General features: G+C 46.8%; 1 protein-coding gene across 14 annotated transcripts in view; it reads left to right on the top strand.

Moving 5' to 3' along the window:
* TENM4 (teneurin transmembrane protein 4) overlaps nt 1–25,926 on the top strand; it is a 1,162,188-nt gene that overhangs the window by 814,157 nt on the left and 322,105 nt on the right. For 11 of the 14 annotated variants that reach the window (XM_086385810.1, XM_086385811.1, XM_086385817.1 and 8 more), the window contains one exon: nt 21,476–21,685. The exons of the other annotated variants lie outside the window; for them this stretch is intronic. In XM_086385810.1, the coding sequence (XP_086241936.1) occupies nt 21,476–21,685 (210 nt within the window). The remainder of the gene's footprint in view (nt 1–21,475; nt 21,686–25,926) is intronic. 14 annotated transcript variants of the gene reach the window in all.

Raw genomic sequence — 25,926 nt, 5'->3', positions numbered from 1 at the left:
ATGACAGACTGAAGGCTGAAGTGATGGTTAGCAATTTTTTAAGCAATAAAGTATTTTTTAATTAAGGCAGGTACAAGTTTTTAGATACAATGCTATTTTACACATATTAAGACTATATATAGTAGAGTGTAAACATAAATTTTATATGTACTGGGAAACCAAAAAACATCCCTGTGACTTGCTTTCTTATGATATTTACTTCGGCGCCTTGATCTGGAACTGCATGTCTCTGAATTATGCCCATGTTAGTTGTAATTATTAATACTAGCAGTAGAAGCAGCAGCAACACTCTTCTGTGTCGTTAGAAGGAAGGCTTTTAGGCAGAGCTGAATCAGAGGGGTACAGCTGCCTCTCTAGTGAGCAGTGAGTTCCTTGTGCCAGGAGGTTCATCAGCAGTAACCTTGTCTTGAGAGAGATTCAGGCATTGGATATGAGAAGGCAGATAAGGAAAGGGATGGGCAGTTGTTGATATTCAAGGTCCAGTCCAGTCAGGAGACCCTGATCCTAAGAGATAGATGCAGTCCACACCCATCATCCCACTAACAGGTCAGGTGAGAAACTGTGTCACCAAAATTTTCCTCTTCAAGTACTCTCAAGGCCATCTCACGCCTCCGAGGAGGAGGAATTAACATTTACTTGATATTTACCCTGTGCCAAATACCGTGCCAGGCTTCGTTTATAATATTCTAAGCCTTACACCAATATAACAAGGCAGATGTTGCAAATCCCCATTTTGCACTTGAGGACACTAAGGCTCAGAGATATGAAGTAGCTTATTAGAGATCACAAAGCAAGAGGCACAGGTGCGGCTGAACTTGAATCTGTTTGATCCCCAAGCCTCACCCCCTTGTCTTCCAGATGAGAAATCTGAGCCTCAGAGCAGTGCAAAGAATCCAGAGGCAGGAGAGCCTGGAGACTCGTCCTGGCCCACCTCCCCTTCTTCTTCCCATGGCTGGGATCCCCTCCCCATGTCCCTGATAGTTGGATGACCAGCCACTTCTTCTAGAACATTCCCTGAGGTCTCCTATTGCATAACTGAGAAAATGAGGTTCTGCTTAGGCTGGCAGTTTTGCTCAACATCCAAGAAAGTCACAGGCTGGGGCTCAAAGCCAGGGCTTCTGACTCCGTGTCCTAACCTGCCACCCACTGACTCCCCAGCTTCCACTCCCCAACTCCCACCACCCAATGCCTGATCCCACCACCCTATTCCCCTCACCCACCTCATCCTACCCTACCCCCCACTCCCCTCAACCCACCACCCCCACAAAGATCAGAAATTACCTGGGACAGAGATGGGCAAAATCCAGGGGCTGAGCAGGGCTTGCCTTTTATTCTGATACATCTCTTGGGTTGATAAACACTCTATGAGTGGAATACCTCCTGTCTGCCAGTCTTCAAACAAGGCCTCTCCTTGCCTTCCGGAGGCCCCAGGTATCCGCACATACACGTCGCTCATCAGTATCACAGTATCCCTGTGAACTCCCCAGGGGCAGAGCTGTGCCGTCCATCAGCGTCCCCAGGGCCTGGGGCAGGGCCTGGCACACAGTCGGCATCAGCAATGTGTTGTTGAGCAGACAGCAAAGGTAAAGAAGCAAAGCAGAAGCACAGAGGGCAGTTGAGCCAATGACGTGTGGCATTAGCAGAGGTTCCAAAGAGCAGGAGAGGCAGAGACAATACCAGTGGGTGATGCAGGGCCTGGGATGCCTCTGCTGGGCATCAGGAAATAATATCTGACATGCAGAGCCATCTATTGGCCTTTGGATAAGCCCCTCTGAGGGAAGTGCATTAGCCAGGCCTGGCTGGATTGTTGGGCGTTGCAGCTGGGAGGGAAACTGGCAGCCAGGAGAGGCAGGTCCCCAGGGGATGTAAAAGCACCCCCAAGGCAGCAGGGCCAGTGGGGGTGTGAGGAGGGCTCGAGGAGCAGTGTCCAGCTTATCTCCTTAAAGCTTGATGACTCCTGCCCAAACTGGACTGGCAGCGGGAGGACCCTCTGAAAGGAAGTCAAGGCTTGCAGCAGATGGCACAGTGTCTGGGGAACCCCACAACCTCTCCTCACACCTGATTGGATGGTGGTTCACATTCCCCCCTGAGGAACAGGACTATCGTAATTTACAACATCAGGATCTGTGACCTGACACGTCACAGAGGCATGGATAGCTGAACGAAGTCAGGGTTCTGTTAATAAGGGCCTCTGATGTTGGTAAACAATCCAGAGTGGCTGCTATAAATGGAAAATGATACAGTTAACTCTGCTCCCCTTCTCCAAGGCTGTTAGGGGATGCAGTGAGATAATGGGTGTGAAAGGGTCTTCTGAACCCTAGAAGACTTGGCGCACAGGATAGATTGTTATTATCCTTGAATAATTTTAATTGCATCATAGGATAATGATGTATATCAAGTACCATGTCAAATACCATACCAATATCAAGTACCATAGGATAATAGATGGTACTTGAATGCAACCATCCATTCTGCTTGTGTTCATCAAACCATTCTTTCTTGTTCATGGAAATCTCTCTCACACACACGTACACAACTCTGATGGAGATATAAGACTTATCAGCATTTGAAAATAAACTGACACTTCACAGTGGTGAGGTGATGGATCTCAATGCTGTCTGCAAGGCCGGATGCCTGGTGTGGGGGGGTGGGATTGTTATGGGAAATGACATGGACTTGGGCATCAGACAGGTGTAACTTCCAACCCAGCTTCTACGGCTTCCACACTGCGTCATGTCAGGCATGTTAGTAACTTTCTCTAGACTTGTTCCCCCATCTGAACCACAGGGATGGTAACCCCTCTCTACAGTACTGTGAGAATTAAAGTCAAGTGCATCAAGCACAGAGCAGGCGGTCAGTCAGTGACAGCAGCAGACACTGATAGAGAGCTTATGCTGTGCCAGGTGCTTTGATGACCTGACTCTTTAATCCCCCAAAAAAACCCTGTGAGGAAGGTATATCATCATCCCTGTTCTACAGAGAAAGAAACTGAGGCTCAGGGAACTTAGCACGCTCAGGCTTCTACTGCTCATAAGGGGCGGAACCAGGACTCAAACTCTGGCAGTTGGCTCGAGTCCATTTCTTGATCTCTGCGTTAAGCTGTTACTATCAGTGATGTCTGTGGCACAAAACCGCCTCTGTTGCTGCCTTATTACGGACCTTGGGTTCATTCTGTTCAACTCTCCAGGCCCCAGTTCCCTCATGTATAATCCCACAAGTTGGGCTAGAAGACTGTACTTCCTTTTAAGCTTCACAGAGAAGTGATGAGGAGCTCAGACTGCGGTTAAAGTCAGCCACCTGGGGCCATCTCCTGACTCTCCCATTCCTATTCAGCCCCTTGACCTTGGCCGGCTGGATTGATCCCTGTAAGTCGAAGTTTCCAAATCTCTGTTGAGGGCAAGATTTTGCTGTGAAGATTAAAATGGATGCATGTCTATACATGGCTTGATACAATATTTGGCAAAGAGAAGATTCCCAATCAATGGTAGCTGTTGTTATCCTTATTGTTATTAGCAAGTCTTCCTTCTCGCTCCTACATAAAATTCCTCTGAGAGCAAAAGACTATGTTTTTCAAGGCAGAAAGCCTGAGGGCAGTTTCTTTCAGAAAATCATAGACTTACAGAATGTAGTCACTTAACCTTCTTTGAACTTCTCTGCTCCCCTCTGCTAAATGGGAGTAATAAAGAGAAACTTGGAGAGCAGATATGAGGATTAAGTGGAGCAGCGTAAGTCAGCTTGGCTAGTTTGTGTAGTTGTTGTTAGTTGCTCGGTTGACCCCCTGGACTGCAGCACGCTCGGCTCACCTGCCCTTCACCATCTCCCAGAGCTTGCTCAGACTCATGTCCATTGAGTCGGTGATGGCATCCAGCCATCTCGTCCTCTGTCTTCCCATTCTCTTCCTGTCTTCAATCTTTCCCAGCATCAGTGTCTTTTCTCATGAGTTGGTTCTTCACATCAGGTGGCCAAAATATTGTAGCTTCAGCTTCAGCATCAGCCCTCCCATTGAATATTCAGGGTTGATTTCCTTTAGGATTGGCTGGTTTGTTCTCCTTGCAGTCCAAAGGGCTCTCAAGAGCCTTCTCCAATACCACAATTCAAAAGCATCAATTCTTTGGTGGGTCAGCCTTCTTTATGGTCCAGCTCTCACATCAGTAGATGACTAGTGGAAAAGCCATAGCTTTGCCTGTATGTAGCTTTGTTGGCAAAGTCACGTCTCTGCTTTTTAATAAGCTAAGTTGGTCATAGCTTTTCTTCCAAGGAGCAAGCGTCTTTTAATTTCATGACTACAGTCACCATCTGCAGTGATTTTGGAGCCCAAGAAAATGAAGTCTGTCACTGTTTCCATTGTTTCGCCATCTATTTGCCATGAAGTGATGGGACTGGATGCCATGATCTTAGTTTTTTGAATATTGAGTTTTAAGCCAGCTTTTTCACTCTCCTCTTTCACCATCAAGAGGCTCACTGGGGCTCTATGAGAGCTTAGAAAGTGACCTGTGTAACCCTGGAAATTTTCAGCTAGAGACCCAGAGCAGTTGGGTGACTTAATTCAGGTGGCCCAGTTGCTAACCACTGGTGTATCGAGAGCCCACGGTATGGGGGCTGGCCCTGGATACCACCAGGAGCTTTTTAGCACCTGAAGCCTCTCTGTCGCTCTCGCTCACTCACTCTCTGTCTCATTACTCTCTGCCACCTCCCCACCTCTACTCCAGACGTGTGTGTGTGTGTGTGTGTGCGTGCACGTGCATGCCTAGTGGTGTCCAATTCTTTGCAACCCCATGGACTGTAGCCTGACAGGCTCTTCTGTCCTTAGGATTTCCTAGGCAAGAATACTAAAGTGGGTTGCCATTCCCATCTCCAGGGCATCTTCTCAACCGAGGGATTGAACCTACATCTCTTGCATCTCCTGCACTGAAAGTCAGGTTCTTTACCACTAAGCCACCCAGGAAGCTCAGACATACCCCAAGTTAATACTCATCATTACTTAATTTCAGGCCTCTGCACATGCATTCTCTCTGCCGGGGACACTAAAAGCAGCCGCACATGCACACCATACACAAGCACCCCTACAGTGCCGCCTTCATCTGGGCAACTCCTGGTTCACCTGTAAGCTCCTGCTTAAACATCACTTCCTGCAGCAAAGTGCCACTGTCCCCCGAGGCTCCAGTAATTAAGGGCCTGCACTTTGTGTCCCCAAGCTCCTAGCACTGTGGGGTAATTGCCCATTCAGGGTTTGCTCAGCCATCACAGCGGAACTCCTCAAAGGCGGGTAGAACCCAATCTGATTCTCCTCCCCAGCTCCATGGGGATGCTGGTTGGATCTCCTGTGGGCCTGCTGAGCACTGAGTGGGCAGGATTAGTTGGCAGGACACTTCACAAGGATGCTTGGCCTTCTCCCCCAAGAAGGTGGCGCTCGCCTCCTCTGATAGCCCAGGGACCTGTGACAGATCACACAGAACCCATCCCCCAGCCTCACCACAACACTGCACTTGGCATGTAGGAACATCCCCAGTGCCTTTCCCCACAGGCACCTCTCTCTCCTCTCATTTCCCAAACCCCATGACATCCGAGGCAAATGCAGTCCACGTGTGCCTGCACGAAGCCATGGGGATGCTGCTTCTCTGGCTCTGCCCAAGAAACCCCTGAGAAGATTTATACTCAAGCGTCACCCAGCGCCCTCCCCTCCAGGAAGCAAGAAATCCCATTTGCCAGCAGCGCTCAGCCTCTGTTCCTCAAGGGAGTAGCGTGAGATCTGAACTCATGGGCTCAAGATGCTGAATGTCTTCAGCTTTCAAAATACAAAGTCGTCCCTCTCCAGATGAGCCTTTTTGGTTAAAAGAAACAAAACGAGCCAACATCTTTGTTTCTTTTCCAATCCAGTGCCCTCCATCAGGGTGACTGTCCTCCCCCGGGCAGTTTTGGAGATAAGACTTGCCGATAGCTAGTTGTGTTGATTTCTGGCTCCATTCTGGTGTCCAGTTCCCCACCCCAAGGCTGCAGGCGAAGCCTGAGTGTAGAGTCTACCTGCTTGGGTTCAGTCCTGCTCCTTCTCCTGAGAATGGAGTGACTCCAGTCTTTCTGGAGCTCATTTTCTTTGTCAGTGAAGTGGGAACAATAGTACCTGCCCATAGAGTTGCCACAAGGACTAGGTAGGATGATATATGCATTTGATATAAATGACCACCGGCCGAGAAAGCCCCATGCTGGCAAGACGGTATGCCAGCTGGAATACCGGCTCTGAAATCAGCTCTAGATTTGTGATTTACGACCTGTAGATCCTGAGGAGGTCTCTCGACCTCTCTGTGCCTCCTATGTTCGTCTTCAGAAGGGGAGCTTCTATAGTATATAAGCTCCAAAAGGACAGTGTTATGGGCTGAATTGCACCTCACCCCCCCAAAAAAAAGATAAGTTCAAGCCCTAGCCCCCCGTACCCCATAATGTGACCCTGAATGAAAATAGATAATTAGTCAAGATGAGATCAACCTGGAGGAGGGTGGGCTCCTAACCCAATATGACCTTCCTCCTAAGAAGACGGCCTCATGAAGACAGAGACAGGAGGAGGGGGAAGGTTGTGTGACCTCAAAGGCAGAGGTTGGCGTGATCCAGCAGCAAGTCAAGCCAGAGGTTGCCAGCAACCACCAGAAGCTAGCACGTGGCAGAGAATGGTCCTCCTTCAGGCTTCAGAGGAGCGTGGCTCTGCCAGCACCTGGATTTGGGACTTGTAGCCTCTCGAACTGTGAGGCTGTACGTTGCTTTCGTTTCAAGTTACTCAGTTTGTGGCACCCGGTTCCAATAGCCTTGGAAACTAAATTAATACAGGCAAGCATTTCACATGATTCTATTTCTCAGGGTGTCCCCAGCTCCTAGCAGAGAGCCTGATGTGGGATGGGGGGCTTCTGTGATTTGGGGAGGGATGGAGTGACGCTTCTGTGAAGGTTATGTCGGAAAAGCGTGTAAAGTGCTCGCACAGACGACATTCGGTTCATTCTTTTCCCTTCCCTTCCGATGCCAAAGGCTCCTTTCTGTACAGAGTAGAGTTTGGGATTAAAAACAGCCCTGTTTTTCTCCCAGTTGTTGCCTAAAACCTCCTAAAGGGCCCCTGGCTTTGAGAGCCTTCCTCTGGGGCCTCTCAGTCTGAGGGAGACCTGGTTCCTGGGGGGCAGGCTCCGGCAGCCATCTCTCTTCTTGTGCGCTGTCTCCCCCGGAAGCTTTCCGGGGTTTTGCATGATTCCCTGGAGTGGGGCTAGAGGGATCTCTGGAAAGCTTGGCTCTCAACTACATACATGCTTTCCCCCCAAAAAAAATGTTTCAACAAGCTCTCTGGAAGCCTAATGGGAAGGAGGCTTTGGCACAGTGAGCAGGCTCGAGAAAAGCTGTTTAGAATCAGGGCATTTATGCGGGAAACTATTTAAGGAAAATTCCTCACTGTATCCATACATTCACACTGCAGGGCTTTCTGGTATTTTTTAAAAACCTTTTGTTGAAATATTAACGAATACTCAGAAAGCGACACAAACAGTAACTATGCAATTCTGGCTTTATTTTTGAGGGAGCTTTGTTTTTTCCTAGTTAATATTTGCCCAGTTCCTTGATTACACGGATCCTTGACCCACCCCCCTGCCCACTATAAGACTCTAAAAGAGTGATTTTCTAGGAAGAACTCTGGCCGTGGGCTCAGGTGGCCTGGGCTGGAAGGCCAGATCCACTCTCCCCAGCTCTGGGGTTTTGAGCATATTGTTTAACTTCTTTAAACAGATTGTCCTGTTCCCATGGCTGGTGCGAGATCAGGGGAGTAGACTTGAATTTAAAAGCACACGTTCTTGTTTATCACACTTACTCAGATGATTTTCGTGGCACAGGTATGGGCTTTCCAGCCCAACAAAACAAGGTCCAGAACCCAGCCTTGCACCCGACAGCTGAGTGACCCCGAACAGGCTCTCTTTAAGCCTCAAATTCTGCATCTGTCTGCTGGAGAGAGCTACTGCCTTCACGGAGGTGTGAGGTTTCAGTGATATGATGTATATAAAGCTTCCATGGTGCTGCACACACAGTCGGTGCCCAGTTAGTGCCCTCCCCTCCTTCTAGCAGCCTGGCCCTCTTCCATCCTCAGCTCCGTTTCCTGCCTCTTTCCTCTTGACCTAATACCTCCACCTCCCTGTAATGTCTGACCAGAGGTGGGGCTTGGCAATCAAGTTGTGCTCTTCCTGTGTCTCAGGGCCTGGAATTTTGCAGCTGTGTAAATTGAATTGGGCAGAGGGTGCTATATATTACGTCTCTATGTATGGTGTATATGTAGATGTGTGTGTGTGTATATATATATATTTTTAAAACGCAGTGGCTTTGGGAACAGCTGTTGAGAAGCACTTTCTTAATCAAATCTCTCTGCAGAAATGCAAACTGAAGGTTTCCTGTTGAGCAGAGTGTTCTGTGACTGCAGGTTGTTCAAGGCCTGCCATAAATTTCAGTGGCTCCTTGGTCATGTTTTGCCCACAGATTTTGACAGACAGAGATAATCCAGCCTGCCTGGTGCCCTCCCTCTCCCCTGCATGCCACAGAAGGGGGCTTCTCTCTGCCAGGCTGATTCGAGCCTCCAGAGGCCTGGATTGTTGTTCATTTACTAAGTTATGTCTAACACTTTATACCCCCATGGACTGCAGCATGCCAGGCTTTCCTCTCCTTCACCATCTCCTGGAGTTTTTTCAAATTCATGTCCATTGAGTCGGTGATGCCATCCAATCATCTCATCTTCTATCATCCCCTTCTCCTCCTGCCTTCAATCTTTTCCAGCATCAGGATCTTTTCCAATGAGTCATCTCTTCTCATCAGGTGGCCAAAGTATTGGAGCTTCAGCTTCAGCATCAGACCTTCCAATGAATAGTCAGGGTTAATTTCCTTTAGGATGGACTGATTGGATCTCCTTGCTGTCCAAGGGACTCTCAGTAGTCTTCTCCAACACCACAGTTCAAAACCATCAATTCTTAGGCACTCAGCTTTCTTTATGGTCCAACTCTCACATCCACACTTGGATATAGTAAGAATCAAATAAGATCATGGATGTGAAATTTTTCTGTAAACACTGTTCACGTGTAGACATTGTTTTTATTAGTAGCTCAGTAAGTTAAAATAGATTCCAATATGTAGTGGGTACCAACTGTATATGAGATCATTGTGTGGGCTGTGAACATAGAGGGGTAAGCAAAACCAGTCCCTTCCCTCAAGGAACTCACTAAGAATACGTAGGCATGGTGGCCTTTGGTTTACAACATGCACATCTGTAACCTGGCCCCTGGCCGCCTCTCAAGGTTCATTTCCCGCTCTCTCCTCCTTACACTCCTCCAGCTAAACTAGCTTCCTTGCTGTCTCTCAGACGAACTTGCTTCTGGGCTTGGACTTTGCAGTTGCTGGGTGCAAGCACTCTGGCTAGAAAGCTCTTCCTTTACTTACTTCAGGTCTCTGCTCAAATGCCACCTCCTCAGAGAGGCCTCCCCTGATCACCTTACTTAAAACAACACATTCATTCATGCCATCACTCCTAAGCTCTTATTGTAGTAAACTTTTCTTTATAATGTTTATCATCTCCTGATCTTATTCTGCATAGCAATTTGCTTACCTTTTTTCTTTTTTAAATTGGAGGCTAATTACTTTACAATATTATCATATGTGAAATAAATCGCCAGTCCAGGTTCAATTACTTGTTTATTGGTTTTTCTCCTCCACTAGAAGGTAGGCTTCTGAGGGCAAGATTTTGTCTTCCTTGCCCGTCAGCAATGCTTACAACAGTGCCTGGCACAGGGTAAGCACAAAATAGTGTTTGATGAAAGAATCCATGCCTGCCTCTCAATAACAGGAAACTCAAGTAACTCAGTTTTCAAGTGGGCAAATGATCTGAATAGATATTTCTTCAAAGATATTCAAATGGCCAACAAGCACATGAGAAGAAGCTCAACACTGTTAGCCATTAGGAAATGCAACTCAAAAATCACCATGAGATACTGTTTCATACCTACTGGAATGGCTGTCATCAAAAGTCAGACAATAACAAGTGTTGGCAAAGATATGGAGAAGTTGGAACCCTCTAACACCGCTGATGGGAATACAAAATGGCACAGCTACTTTGGAAAACATCCCAGCAGTTCCTCAAAAGATTGAACACAGTTACCCTACAATCCAGCAATTCCACTCCCCAGTGTCTACCCAAGAGAAATGGAAACATGTCCACACAAAAACTTGTATATACATGTTTGTAGCAGCATCATTTGGAAGAGCCAGAAAGTAGAAACAACCCACATTTCCAACAGATGAATGGATAAATAAAATATGGTGCTTCTGTACTGTGCAATGTCATTCAGCAATAAAATGGAATGGAATCTTGATCTGTGTTACAACATGGGTTAACCTTGGAAATATATTCAGTGGAAGAAGATAATCACAAAAGAGCACATATCCTATGATTCCATTTATATGAAATGTCCAGAATGGGCAAATCTGTAGAGATGTGGATTATCTATAGAGAAGTAGATTAGTGACTGTCCAGGGCTACAGAGTGTTGGAAGGAAATGGGGAATGACTGTGAAATGACTGTGTGGTTTCCTTTTGGAGTGATGAAAATATTCTCAAGTTTATTGTGGTGATGGTCACACTACTCTGTGAGTATACTACAAGCCATTGAAGAATAAACTTTATGTGGGTGACTTGCATCAGTTCAGTTTAGTCACTCAGTAGTGCCCGACTCTTTGTGACTCCATGGACTGCAGCATGCCAAACTTCCCTGTCCATCACCAAATCCTGGAGGCTACTCAAACTCATGTCCATTGAGTCAGTGATTCCATCTTGTCCTCTGTTGGCTCCTTGTCCTCCCGCCTTCAATCTTTCCCACCATCAGGATCTTTTCAAATGAGTCAGCTCTTCACATCACATGGCCAAAGTATCAGAGTTTCAGCTTCAGCATCAGTCCTTCCAATGAATATTCAGGACTGATCTCCTTTAGAATAGACTGGTTGGATCTCCTTGCAGTCCAAGGGACTCTCAAGAGTCTTCTCCAACACCACAGTTCAAAAGCATCAATTCTTCAGTGCTCAGCTTTCTTCATAGTCCAACTTTCACATCCATACATGACTACTGGAAAAATCATAGCTTTGACTGGATGGACCTTTGCTGGCAAAATAACGTCTCTGCTTTATAATATGCTATCTAGGTTGCTCATAGCTTTTCTTCCAAGGAACAAGCGTCTTTTAATTTCATGGCTGCAGTCACCATCTGCAGTCACCATCTGCAGTGATTTTGGAGCCCAAAAAAATAAAGTCACTATTTCCATTGTTTCCCCATCTATTTGCCATGAAGTGATGGAACCAGATGCCGTGATCTTAGTTTTTTGAATGTTGAGTTTTAAGTCAACTTTTCACTCTCCTCTTTCACTTTCATTAAGAAGCTCTTTAGTTCTTCACTTTCTGCCATAAGCGTGGTGTCATCTGCATATCTGAGGTTATTGATATTTCTCCTGGCAATCTTGATTCCAGCTTGTGCTTCATCCAGCCTAGCATTTCACATGATGTTTTCTGCATATAAGTTAAATAAGCAGGGTGACAATGTACAGCCTTGACGTACTCCTTTCCCCATTTGGAACCGGTCTGTTGTTCCATGTCCGGTTCTAACTATTGCTTCCTGACCTGCATACAGATTTCTCAAGAGGCAGGTCAGATGGTCTGGTATTCCCATCTCTTGAAGAATTCTCCACAGTTTATTTGTGATCCACACAGTCAAAGGCTATGGCATAGTCAATAAAGCAGAGGTAGATGTTTTTCTGAAACTCTCTTGCTTTTTCTATGATCCAACGGATGTTAGTAATTTGATCTCTGGTTCCTCTGCCTTTTCTAAATCCAGTTTGAACATCTGGAAGTTCATGGTTCATGTACTGTTGAAGCCTGGCTTGGAGAATTTTGAGCAATACTTTACTAGCGTGTGAGATGAGTGCAATTGTGTGGCAGTTTGAGCATTCTTTGGCATTGCCTTTCTTTGGGATTGGAATGAAAACTGACCTTTTCCAGTCCTGTGGCCACTGTTGAGTATTCCAAATTTGCTGGCATAATGAGGGCAGCATTTTCACAGCATCATCTTCCATGATTTGAAATAGCTCAACGGGAATTCGATCACCTCCACTAGCTTTGTTCGTAGTGATGCTTCCTAAGGCCCACTTGGCTTCACATTCCAGGATGTCTGGCTCTAGGTGAGTGATCACACCATCATGATTATCTGGTGACTTTCATGGCATATATTTATCTCTTAATAAAGCTGTTACTGGGCTTCCTAGGTAACTCAGTGTTTTGTTTTGTTTTGTTTTTAAAGAGCTCCTGCCAATGCAGGAGACATGAGTTCAATCCCTGAGTCAAGAAGATCCCCCAGAGAAGGAAATGGCAACCCACTCCCATATTCTTGCCTGGAAAAATCTCATGGATAGAGGAGCCTGGTGGGCTACAGTCCACGGGATCAATAAAAAGTCAAACATGACTTAGCAACTAAGCAACATAAAAAGCTGTTATTACCAAAAAAAGAAAAATCAATCAATGTCCTCATTTAGTATATCTATATCAAAAAAGTCGACTATGTGAAGACCAGAGAGACACGAGCTACTCTTTTCTCAGTATTGCTGTGGAAGGTACACCAGGCACTGAGCTTCCCCAGATGAACAGGTGAATGCAGAGTTCCTTTCCTGGTGAATGCTTTTTAAAAAAATGACCCTGAGAAACCTGTGAGGAGGAGAGCTGGAGATCAAATGAGCTGAGCCTGAGAAATTTACTGCGTCCTGTTTTCCAGAGACCATTTTCCCAGCATAAGTCATAGAGACAGATGGCCCCAGACCTGCTTCTGAAAATAGCTACTGTCGAGGAGAGGAGAGCTGACTTAGTGGGAGCTGCCCAGCTTGGGGAGTAAGACCCACAGAATCAATGCACTGGAAAAGAAGGCAGTTTGGACCCTGGAGACTGTGGTTCTGCCAAGCTCATCCCAGGAGGAACCCAAAGCAGAAGCTATTGTATTTGCTGCCTTTCTGTGTGTTTTCTTCTCTTTAAAAAAGCTTTTTAAAAATTGCATTACCACATTTGTTCCTTGAAAGAATTAGAAAAATATAGAAAAAAAAATTTATTTGGAATTCTACTGCCCTAAGGTAACAAGCCTTAACATTTTTGTTAATTATTCATACTCACACACACATATGTAAACAAATGTCACAATTATTTTTATACAGTTTTGCCTCATGCTTTTTAAATATTTTTTCCATGTCCTTAAACATTCTTTACAAACATGGCTTATAATGTCTGCATATTAACATTCTATTGATGTGCCTTAATTTACATAATGTAACTTTTTAACCTACAGGATGTTTTTCCTTTTTAACATTTTTTTTAAATTTTCACTTTTGTCTATTACAATGCTGTGATGATTATCCTTATAAATAAATCTTTTCAAAAATCATAATTGTGTTCTTGAGTAAATTCCTAGAAGTGGAATTACTCAATTAGAAGTTTACACATTTTAAAAATCAATTTATATCAAATTATATTACCAATATCAGTGCATAAAATCTTGTTTGTATTTAAAGCCAATATCTATTTTAACATCTACTTGATGCCAGATTTTTCACATTTGTTATTTCACTTTCTCCTGTAGCTTGAAAAAATCATATTTAGAAGTATAAAAATAACTTCATGTGCTCATTGTAGAAAATTTTAAAGCTATAAAAGCATATTTGAAAAGCTGATATCAGTGATAACTAACACTAAAGATTTTTTCAGCCAATTTTTTGTATAGGAATGCATTTATACCAGTGTATTTATTCTATAAATGTTTTATGAGCATTAAGTATACTGAAAGGACCTAACGTTCCATTATAAATTATTTTTATCCAGCACTTTTTCTAGCCTCCTTTAACCCTCAGAATAACCCATGGAGGTAGTGAACTACTGTTACTCCTGTCTTGTAGAATGTTGGATTACGGAGGAAACTTAGGGTGTTCTGGTCTAACTCCCCAAGGGGGAATGTGAGCGCCAGAGAGGTCAGAGGTCCTGCCCATGATCCCACAGCACACTGTTGACCTGCACCCAGACCTCTTGACCTCTAGTCTGTTGCAGCAAACTGTATCTGATGTGGAACTGAATCAGTACTGTCCTCAAATGGGGTGGCCACATGATTGTCCAGAGCAGGACATCTTTAGAGGAAAGGCAGGGCACTATTATTGACTGATGTGGGATCACAGACGTGCATTGAGGCTGTCACTGGCAAACCAGAACGAGAGGTCCCTCTGGTGCTCTGGCTTCAGATTTGTAGCACTTTGAAATGCTTGGCAACACTGGATTTCAACCCATTTTAAAAAAACGATGGTCACCAGTTCTGCAAACCTTTTCTAAGCTGAGACTCTGAGCCAGGCCACAGAGATGAGCAGCTGTGGTCTCTGTGGGGTAGGCTGAGCAGTTTTATCAATAGACGTGACCAACACTCACTGTTGTCAGAAGCAGGGCATGCTGTCACTGCAGTGGAGTTCCTGGTCCTCTAGCAACCTCAGAGCTTCATATCAGAAGGAGATTCCGGTTTTCCTTAATGCTCCATCCTCTGCTCAGCACTGGCTAAGATTTTACTTAATTAGTGGAGCAACTGGCTGCCTTGTTAAGAGGAAATAGATAGGAGGTTGGCTCATGAGGAGAGAATGAATGCATTCGATTTGGAGTTTTGTTTTTTGTTGTTTTATTTAGTTATTTGGCTGCAGCTGGTCTTCACTGCAGTGGAATCTTTTTAGTTGCAGCATGCAGGAATCTAGTTCCCTGACCGGGGATGGAACCCGGGCCCACTGCGTTGGGAGCATGGAGTCCTAGCCACTGGACCACTAGGGAAGCCCCTGCCTTTGGTTTTAAGTAGAGGGGCTAGAGTATTTCCAGGAGGGACACTGAGGAGATGAAACACAGCCAGGCTCCACAGGAAGGATGAATCCATCAGCTCAGGGTTCCATTGAAACGAGCTACTTGTTTAGGTGTCAAGGTTTTGTTTTGGTCTTTTCAGGGTGTCATTTATTGAGTAATTGCTATTTACTGGACACTATGCTAAACATTTTATATACAAGCTTCTAAAACACAGGGCTGCTGCTTAGAAGGTTATCAGGAGGCTCTTACCCAGATCCAGGGAACTGCCTAATCCAGGGACGAGAGTGCTCCACCCTCCCCACCCCCAGAGCAGCAGCGTGTGCTCTGGTTCTACTGTAGGACTCACACTTACCCACTATGTGAGCAGACTGTGACTTTCCCCACCGGAGCCTAGATGGGGTTTAACGGAGATCAATAAGGTTCCATTTGGGCGTTTAGATGGATTTCTCAGGACTGCTGAGAAAAGTGTAAAAAAGTGCATTTTGTTAATGGTCCTTTCTTTGGCAGAGTAATAAATGCGTCCATCAGCTAGCCCTTCACACTTTAGTCTCCCGGCGTATTCCAAAGACAACTTAGAATGCAGAGTGCCGGAGGCTCTTTCTTGAGCACCAGCTTGCCCTAGTTATAGGTTACATTTCAAACGCTAAGGAAAGCTGCCATCAATACACACAAAGTGTGAGGGATTGAAATTGCTCTTCCTGTAGAGCTCAGGACTCCCTTGTCATGTGTTCCTTTCATATATCACAGCTGTCTGCCTAACACGTTCCTCTTGTACGACGTCAGTAAGCGATGCATATTGATAAAGGTGTCATTGGCAGGCTTGCAGATCTGTCATTGTTTATTCCCCAAAATCAGCCTGTTCTTCCTCTCAAAGACCTACAACTGGAGGGATGGTAAAGGGATCCATCCAATGAGCCCTCACATTGGGACTTCCTACAAGCATGATACCATCCTCCCCTCAAAAGCTCTTTGCTGTGGATGTTGTGATTTCATTTTTCAAAGGAGAAAATGGAGACTCAGAGAAGTGAAGTGACTCACCCAAGGTTGTACAGCCAGTTATGAACTGGGGCTTTGGTCCCTGGTTTGTTCAACAGGAATCCTGTAGTCTTTCCACTTTAGATGTGTTTCAGTTGATGGACAGGAATCTCCCCCTCCAGACTCCAAACCAGGGCTGATAAATGTATTTCACACCCCCTCAGTGGACAGAGCATTGCCATTGTGGGTTCTCCCCCAGGTCCTGTGACCACAGACAAATGCATTCAGTTGTGTAAGCCTCCATTTCTTGACCTTGAAAATGGGCATGGGTTTTCCAATCCACAGTTATTGTGAAGAAAAGATCTTGTAAAAAGATCCTCCTCCCAGAGGAGGAGCTCTGTGAATGCTTGTTCCCACCCCCATCCCTCGACCATAGGGTGTCTGCCTTCTCTCACTTTGTTGCTTTGGTTTTTTCCTTTCTCCACCTTTATCTACTATAAGTGCAAGCTAGGCTCAAAGACCTTCTCTCCAGAGACATGCATGGCCACCCCCTACCCTTCTGTGGCCCCCTGTTGTTGAGGTGAGGTATTCCAGACACCCCATCTCATTTTAGCAGAGACACAGTGGAAAATTCTGCAGTACCAGGTTCCCTTCAGCCGATGATCAGTATACATGGCAAGGCGACCCCTAACCCCAATTCCCTAGTCCTGCCCGTGGTATCAGGCATCCTTATTTGCCTACACATACATGCATCTGGGCCCCACCTAAAAGGCAAGCCCAGATCATATGGACTTTCAACATCCTAGTTGAGCTGTGAGCCAATTAGAAAGGAAGTCTGGGTGCCGAAGCAGATGCCTGAAGTGTCAAGATCAAATCCTTCTAAAGTACGGTCCCAATCTTGTCACGTTCTTGCTTTAAAAACCCGCGTGACTCCCCACCTAAGGTCTGGTTTCCCTTTCCTTGTGTTCAAGACCTAAACCTGTTGTTCAGAGACTCATTTCCCACTTCTCTCTTCACATAGACCTTTGCTGCCATAATCAAAGTCCTCTTCTTCCCTTCTGCCTTCCCTCCATCCTTTCTTCATTTAGCAAATATTTGTAGTACTTTCTAAGTACCAGACACTGTGCTGGACACTGGAGAATACAGTAATGGACAAGCCAGGCTGGCAAGCGGCTGGCCACAGACAAGTCCTCACTACAGTATGGGAAGTGTTGCAGCAGGGAACCCCCAGGAGGCATGCCAAAACCAGGTTTGGAGCATCTGGGAAGCCTTCCTGGGGGTAGCGATCTTGAGATTAAGCCCAGAGGCTGACTAGGGGCTAATGAGACTCACAAGGGCGGTAGTGATGTAGAAAAGGGAAGAGGAAAGGAAACACTCAAGAAGAAGGAACAGCATATACAGAACCTCAGAGGCAAAATTTTGTAGTTGTGCTCCAGGGGGTGCCCTTCAGATCAGTTCTATGCCAGTGGTGCCCTGAAGTTGTGCAGATCTGCAGACTTGGGCAGAAGAGGGGTCGGTGAGTATGTGGAAGTCAGGGCACGTCAACCAGTCTCAGCACACGTAGTGAGAAGTTACGAGACTTGAGAGGCAGAGTGATGCCAGGGAGGTTGCTTGAGGCCAGGTCAGGGCTAAGGGCCTGAGGCAGAATATTCCTCCCTCTGCCGTGGATGCTCAAGCCCCCATCTCTTCATCTCTTCCCTCTGGAATCCTCTGTGGCGCCAGAAAGCCTTCCTTGGTGCCTCCAGTTGAAGCGAGCTCCCCACCCCCTCGCGCATCCTCCAGGCACTGCTTGGAGTCTTCTGCTCTGACAGGTCCCACCCCTGCCGTGCTGAGAGCTGCAAGGGACACTCCCCCTGCCCTCCCACCAGCTCCTTGGGGGCTACGCCTCTCATAGTCTGTACCCTCCTCACCTTCTAGCCTGCTCAGGGGGCATTTAGGAAATGTCTGTGGAATGAAACAGTGCTCACCATACTTCTCCGTTCACATGCTGCTCTTATAAAGAAAAGATAAAGTTAGCCCCCCTCACTTTATACATACATGTTTATGCATACCGACATCTAAAGTTTATTGGGTGTTTACTGGCTGCCATGCCGTTCTCACTCCAGTATTCTTGCCTGGAGAATCCCATGGACAGGGGAGCCAGGTGGGCTACAGTCCATGGGGTTGCAAAGAGTCGGACAAGACTGAGCAACTAACACACATGCTATTCTCAACACATTACTTGTTTTAACTCCTTTAATTCTCAGAGCGACTCTGTAAAGTAGCTATTCTTTTTTTATTTTTTGCTCTCCATTACTTCCACTCCAGTACTATTGCCTGGAAAATCCCATGGACAGAGGAGCCTGGTAGGCTACAGTCCATGGGGTTGAAAAGAATAGGACACTACTGAACAACTTCACGATCATGATTACTTAGATGAGGCGATCGAGTCACAAAAGGTGGGGTAAGTTGACTGAGGTCACTGTTACAGAACTAGCAAGTAGAACAGTAGAGTTCAGATGTAGGATCCAGAGCCCTTTCTTTTAATATAATCCTGCACTGCTGCTGAGGATGCCAAATTGAGACAGCAGTGCATTTTATTACATGTGTTTTAAGCAGGAATGTATTATGTACATTATAAAACATTTACAAAATAGATATTAGGAAAGAGTGACATAGAAATTACTTCTAGAATGTTCTTGCACCCAGGAGATGGTTTTATGCCCCTGCCTAGGGACCACTTAAATTAAGAGATGCTGATGAATGAGAGGGAGGAAATTGACATAGTTCCAGTAGTTTCTGTACATCACGGAAACCTCATGAGTTATTGTGCACCTATTAAGGGTCTGGGCTTCCCTAGTGGCTCACCTGGTAAAGAATCTGCCTGCAGCATGGGAGACCTGGGTTTGATCCCTGAGTTGGGAAGATCCCCTGGAGAAGGCAATGGCTATCCACTCCAGTATTCTGGCCTGGAGAATTCCATGGACTGTATTGTCCCTGGGATCACCAAGAGTTGGACATGACTGAGCAACTTTCACTTCACTTATTAAGGGTCTGGCACCTTGTTAGGTGCTTGAATGTTAGGTATGAACATTCAGAGGAACCCCAGAGGCCTGGAGTGAGGCCTAGAGATTGCATGGAAGGGAGAAGAAACAGGCATAAGGCCTGGGAGGGACTGTGCTGCTCTTAGCCCAGAATCTCTGAAGTTTGTGATGGAACAAGTTACTTAGTTCTGGAACTGTTTATTTCATAAAGCTTGACAGATTTACTCAGGAAGAGGCTGTAACAAGCACCCTGGAACAACAGATCATGTTTCTTAACCTTTGTCTGAAATTCTAACAACTCAACATGGTCTGGTCCTGGTTATCTCAAGCTCATCAGAAGCTCTGATTGGAGATTAGAAGATGTCTTTGGTTAATAAAAGATGAGGAAATGAATGTATATTTGCTTAATTAATGCAGCCTGGCTGACAAAATCTTTTCAATCCTGGGACAGCAGGGGAAGGGAAATCTTGAATGGAATTCTTCATGGGGTGGTTTCATTCAGTTTGGTCAACATTTGTTAAGCACTGACCCTGGGATTCTGCTTGCTGGTGCATGCCATGTGCTCAGATGTAGTACCTTTAGTCCTTACAATAACTTTATTAAAGGGGAGGAGCTCCCAACTTACAAATGAGGAACTGGAACACATTGACTCAAGATCATATAGTCAGTAGGAGGCTAGGGCATGATACAAACTCCTATTCTGTTGAACTTCAAAGCCTGCTGCAAGAAGGTAGTACTGTATCCCAAGGGGGTGCATATGCTTTTATATGGGAGACAGCTACAGATAACTCCAAATACACCAGAGCAAATATGATAACAGAACTAAAAGGTTAGTTCAAAGAAAGAAATGATCATCCCTATAGTGCTATGTGGTAAGTGGTGTCAGGGAAGGGTCTCCCTAGGCTAAATTGGAAACCCTGATTTGGACGATTTTAAGATAAATCAGTCCATGGGGTTGCAAAGAGTCAGACACGACTGAGCAACTGAACTGAAGGTAAATCATAGCCCAAATTTTTAGGTGAACCAAAACACAGATGGAAAAGCTACCCAGAGATTGGACCTTGATTGTGGATTCCTATTGCCTCCGTTGCTGTTACTGAGTTTCTAATACAAACCAACCAAGTGGGATACACAGCAGCTCTATAAAATGTCTCATGTGGTTGGGCTCAGGGGTTGACATGAGCATCATGGAACCTGCACAATCCTGCAGGATTCGGTCACTGAACTGAGTGAGCCTCTCTTGGTAGACAGACCCCCCCGCCCCTCCCCATGAAGAATCAGCAGCTCTCTATACCACCTCTTCCTCAGGGCTCTACCAAATCTTGTGATGATGTGTCTGGGCTGCGTTTTGTTTCCTAAGTGTTTGGTCTCTGAAACACTGAATGGGTCCGGTTATGTTTTAAACCTTCTGTGAGTCAAGGTGGGAGAGAAGCAGCAGGCCTGGCTGTCCAGTGAATGCTTTGCCTTGTACTGTATACCCCTACATGTCTGTGTGTATGTCCCCTCTCTTGTAGATGATGTACTGCACATGCCTCAAGGCCAGACACATGTAGGACAGCAAATTGCCTGTCCCCAAAGCTCTTGTCCCCAGTCGTCACCCCCTGCTTCTGAAGAGTTGGGAGTGTTTCCACAAAACGATAGAAAGCTGGCATTTTAGAATCGTGGGACCCTGACATGTTAGAAATCTGCAGGCAAGCCTCCTGACTTAGTGCCCCAAAACTTAGTGTTTCCAAACTCACAGGATGCTAGTGTCGTAAAAGGTATACAGTATTTTCCTCTGAAATATTAGAATTTAAGAACGCTAGTCTGCGAAACACTTAGAATTCATCTCTTCAGCCAACATTTATATAGTGCCTACTGTGTGCTAGGTACTATGTTAGAGTCTGGAGAGGCACGCAAGTGAAAAAGACTGTTAAGAGTTCTTGCTCTCTCAATAAGTTTGCAGAGAACATACTTAAAATCTTAAAAGTGTCAGATTCTTAGAAAAGTTTAAGTGTGTTGAAATCCTAGAATGCCAGCAGTGAAGGGGGCACTAGATCATTCTTTCCAGTTCCCCGCTACCTTTTATGAGGCTTAGAGGCTGTTCCAGGCATGCTGGATTAAAATCTGACTAATAAGAACATTATTTCAGTTCGCTGACATCACAGAATGGCCAACTTCTTCGCAGGGGCTCAGCGATCACCCAGGGTGGATGCTCATTTTATCAGAGACGCCACTGAAACTCAGAGCGGGGCCGCTGTGTGATAGAAGACACAGCCCGCCCCCGGGACTAGACCTCAGGTTTTCAGGCCTCTCTCAGAGAGCAGGCAAAGCAGGAAGGCCTTCCCAAGTGTTTCCGAGGGGCTTGCTCTTGGCAAGCTGCGCAGGAGGCCAGCTCTTCAGGAGTTTGCACCCGCTTTGCCAGAGGTATCAGCCCCGCCCCCGGGCCACGTGTGCAGTAGATCGCCCAGTGTTGGGAGCCCCCTCCCCCTGTTGATGCGTGTTTTATTTTGCGCCCTCCCCCTCCCCGTGTGCCTCAAAACCAATTTTCATTATTTTTTTTTTCCTGTCTGTGTTTGTCTCTGTGGTTCGCAGGTGCTCCCTTGCATTGTTCATCCGCTTCATCAACCCCTATTGAGCAGTCCCCCTCCCCGCCCCCCTCCCCTCCGGCCAATGAGAGCCAGAGGCGGTTGCTAGGCAACGGTGTGGCCCAGCCAACCCCGGACTCAGACTCTGAGGAAGAGTTTGTCCCTAATTCATTCTTAGTTAAAAGTGGCTCCGCCAGCCTGGGGGTCGCGGCAAACGGTAAGTCCCTCTCTCTTCCTAACTTCTGTGGGTTTGTGTTGTTTTACCCTTTCGTTGGCGATGCTGGTTAATCTGCCTGCTTGGGCTGCTTGCAGGGGTGGAGGGGCCTGGTGCATGGGGAGCGTGGGGTTCTCGGGGGGACCTGGCAGGCTCCATGGGCAGGGGAAGCCCCGCTCCTGCCAGGCTGCACTGCTGGGTACTGCGCGGTTGGGGGACTGCTGTTCCCACCCCCGTGACAGACGTCGGGCAGACAGAGCTGCAGAATAGAGATGCTCAGACAGATACCAGGAGACAAAAAATCAGGTAGAACCTGAGTCAGGCAAAGACAGAGAGACAAAGATAGGCTCTGAAAATGAAAAGTCAAAAATAGCACCGATTGACTGCTTGCTGTGTGCCAGGAATTGTGCCAGCCACTGGCACTTGTTGCTTTATTGCATCCTCCTCACAACCCTGCCTAAGAGACCGGTCTCGTAGTGTCTCCACTGACCATGAGGAGGCCGAGAGAAAGGCTTCTGGCATTTTGGGAAGTTCTTGAGGTTTCACGCTGCCTGGAGACGGGCCTGGGAGCCCAGGCAGCTGCAAGGCTGAAAGCTGACTGCAGAGAGAGCCACTGGGCTGAGCAGGGAACTTCCTCTTATAAATCCTGCCCTGACTTTCTTAAGGAGAAGAGGTATGGGAGGACTCAGTGCAAGAGGTCCAGGCTGGCCAGGAGCTTGCAGACCCAAGTGTTAGCGTCTGGTCAGGTGTTATGTGACCTGGGCCAATGTACTCGCAGTCTCTGTGTCTGGCAGTGACTAGTCCACTTCTTTGTAAGAATTCAAAGCCTGGAGGGGAGTCAAGCCTACAGAGGTGGGTGATATATATGAGATAACCTGGGATCTCCCTGATGGACCAGTATGTCCTGATTATCAAAGAAGAGGAAAGAAAATGAGACTCTCCACTTAACATTGTAGCTTGTGTGTTGATTTTGCAAACATTTATTAGTAAGTGCCTATTTGGCACTAAATTCTGGTCCAATTCTGGAAAAGGTGGCAAAGATTCAGAGAGAATAGGCAGGACTAATGGGCTCTGCAATCAGACATCTTTGCATTAAACGTAAGCTTTATTGCTGTGGAATTTCAGACAGGGCACATTGCCTCTAAGCTTTTCCTCAAGCAAGTATAACGTGGGCATTGTGGTACCCAGCTCATGATGAGGGCTCATCACAGGGCCTGGGATAGAGTTTAGTAAAGGTTAGTCATGGCCACAGTCACCACCCACCTCCCTCCAAGGAATTTATAGAGAGCCTGTATGTGAAAGCTCCCAGCACACTGCCTGGCCCTTAGTAATGCTCAGAAGAGTCAGACTCCTTATCTCTTAGGATCATTACAGCCTAAGGTGATAAAGGAGGTAGGAACCTGGTGTGGGGGTGACTCAGGAGAAGAGCCTCCAGTCTGCCCAAGAGAATCAGGAAATGTTTCCTAGAGGAGGCCTTCCCTGGGCCTGAAAGAAAAAGTAGGGTGTGTCAGATGGGGATAACCAATGGCTTTAATAACCCAGGATATGCTGGGCAGAGGGAAAACATAGACAAAGGACCCAGGGTAGGGAGCTGCTGGGATCCTGGTGCCAGCTCTTTTATACCCGGGAACATGGCCAGTAAATAGGCATTAACTTTGGAAGGGTGTGGGAGGCCACATGGTAAGTGACCTGAGCTCCTCTGAGTGCTGAACTGAGGCTCTCAGGCATTACCCAAGGCCCCATCCCCCACCACCACCATGACAAAGAAAGGTGTTTTATCCCAGCTCCCTCCCCTAACCAGGATCTCTCCCAGCCTCTGCTCTCTGTGAAAACCAGACAGATCTTTGGCCTTTGTGGTTCTCTTCTGGCAGGATCTTGAGCCCTGCATTCTCTGTGACCAAGAGCGAAGCCGTCCTCCAGGGCCCTTTTCCTTCTGTGCTCCTGAGAGTGGCCCTGTCCTTTTGGTGGTTCAGTATCATTGCACCTCTCTACCTTTTAGCCCTCCTTGCTTTAAACTGTGCAGAGAAATAGCGACCCAGGAATGGTTTCAGGCCCAGCTCTGTGGCTTATTGGCTATTTATCCTTACAGGACAATCACTGTCCTTCAGGCCTCAGTTTCCCCATCTTGCCAACGATGGAGCAATTTCTAAGGTACTCTGATTTTCTGAGTGTTGTATGGGTGCTGACAGGTGTGCCAGTCAGTAGCCTTAAGCTTACTTGGAAAAATATGTATATACATTGGGATATTTTTTGTTCATTTCTAGATAAATAAGCCTTGTAGGTAAAAGAGAAGGCAGGAGATTAAAGTCCTTAATCTCTCCTCTTGCTAATTAACTGAACAAGAGCAATCATACTGTTGCAAGTTCTGCAGCAGACTGATGGCATTATTGCATTATTGATGTGCAGGGAGCTCGGGGGACTTCAGCCTACAGCTGTCTGCTCAGCTTCGCTCCTCTTTACTCCAGCTCCCAGGGGACCTAGAGACACTTCAAAGTCCTTCCCTGGGGCCTTGCTCTGAGTGTGTCACTTTAAAGTGAAAAGTGCAAGTGTTAGTCACTCAGTCATATCCAACTCTTTGCAACCTCATGGACTGTAGCTCACCAAGTTCCTCTGTCCACGGAATTTTCCAGGCAAGAATACTGGAGTGGGTTGCCATTCCCTTCTCCAGGGGAACTTCCCAACCCAGGGATTGAAGCTGGGAGTCACTCTAAAGGTTGGTAAGAAATGTGTCCCGTGCCTGAAGGGAGAGTCTCGGTCCTTGGTGATCCGCTGCTCTGGGTTTGGTGGGTCACAAGTGTCACCCTGCCTGCCACCTTCCTGTCCCCCGAAACCCCAAAGCTAGGGGTCTTCCGTGATCCCCAGGACCTGCTGCCATTGGCACGGACCCAGCCCAGCAAGTGAGGATGAGCGGGCCCTGCTCCATAGTGGGCCCAATACTTGTTAAGTTTTGTTTCGTTGTTTTTTCATGGAAAAGTGTGAAATTATTTTAATGGAATCATCTCTGTTGCTTCTGTCAGTTATAAAAGTAACTGCTTGCTAACATTCAAACAGTGCGGAAGGGTAACAAGTGAAGTCCTCTGGTAACTCTTCCTCCCAGAGATATCCACTTTTAACAGTTTGGTGCAGGGCCTTACAGATGCTTTTTAGGGAGTGAAAATTAGTGAGTAAATACATGAAGGGAGGAGCAAGCAGAACAGACTGCATGAGGGCCACAGTGCAGCCAAGAGTCCAGGCGTGCGTGCTGAGTCGCTTCAGTCGTGTCTGACTCCTTGTGACCCTGTGGACTGTAGCCCACCAGGCTCTCCACTGTCCACAGGATTCTCCAGGTGAGAATGCTAGAGTGGACTGCCACGCCCTCCTCCAGGGGATCTTCCCGACACAGAGATCGAACTCGCATCTCTTGTGTCTCCTGCACTGACAGGCGGGGTCTTTACCACTGATGCCACCTCGGAGGCCCAAGAGAGCAGGCCTGTAGTCAAGCCTTCTGAAATCGGGCCCCAGAGATGCGACCCTGGGCGCAGGACCTAACCCCCCAGAGCCTCAGCTGCAGCGCAGGTGAAATGGGGAAACCCTTCTGGGGTCACTATCTCCCTTCCCTATCTGCACACCTCCATTACTTTCCACCAATTGAAGGCTTTAAAGACCACCCGACAAAGTAGATTAATTGCTCTGGCTCCTTTAGAGGCCTACTTCCCCAGAGGCATCTTTGAGAAAGTACTTTAAATGACAAAGGCAGCCCCTCAAGCTCCTGGAGGGTGAAAATGAAGTTTCCTCTGGCAAGAGCTGACTCAGCACCCTCCTCTGCGGGCTGGCCCTTTGGGAGGCAGCCTTCTGGGAGCCAGGCTGTGTGCTCCACGGGCTCCCGGAGGCCCTCTGCCTCCAGCTGTGTCAACTCCTGCCCCAGCTGCGATCCCAGGCCTGGGGCTCCCCAGAACCGCCCTCCTAAAATCCCCGTGTAAATAGCAGGGAGGCCACGTGGGGCATCACAGAACAGGAAAGGAAACGGGAAGCAGCTCTTCTCTGTCATCAAAATCCTAATCCACCCCAGGGATAACCATCTAGAAGTCACTGATAGATACAAAGAAAGATTTCACTAAAATAACAACTTGTCACAGCTGAGGAGCTAAGGAAGTGGTTAGGATTAAGTAGATCTTTGTCCCTATCCCCACAGAAACTTTTCAAAGGAAATATTAAATGTGCCGTCATCTGGTGGCTCAAATGGTAAAGCATCTGCCTGCAATGCA

This window comes from Bos grunniens, chromosome 29 (assembly GCF_055505025.1).
Source record: "Bos grunniens cultivar Pamir isolate PY7600 chromosome 29, Bosgru_T2T1.0, whole genome shotgun sequence".
In the NCBI taxonomy this organism is placed as follows: Eukaryota; Metazoa; Chordata; class Mammalia; order Artiodactyla; family Bovidae; genus Bos; species Bos grunniens.
This window is presented reverse-complemented; position numbering and strand designations above follow the sequence as displayed.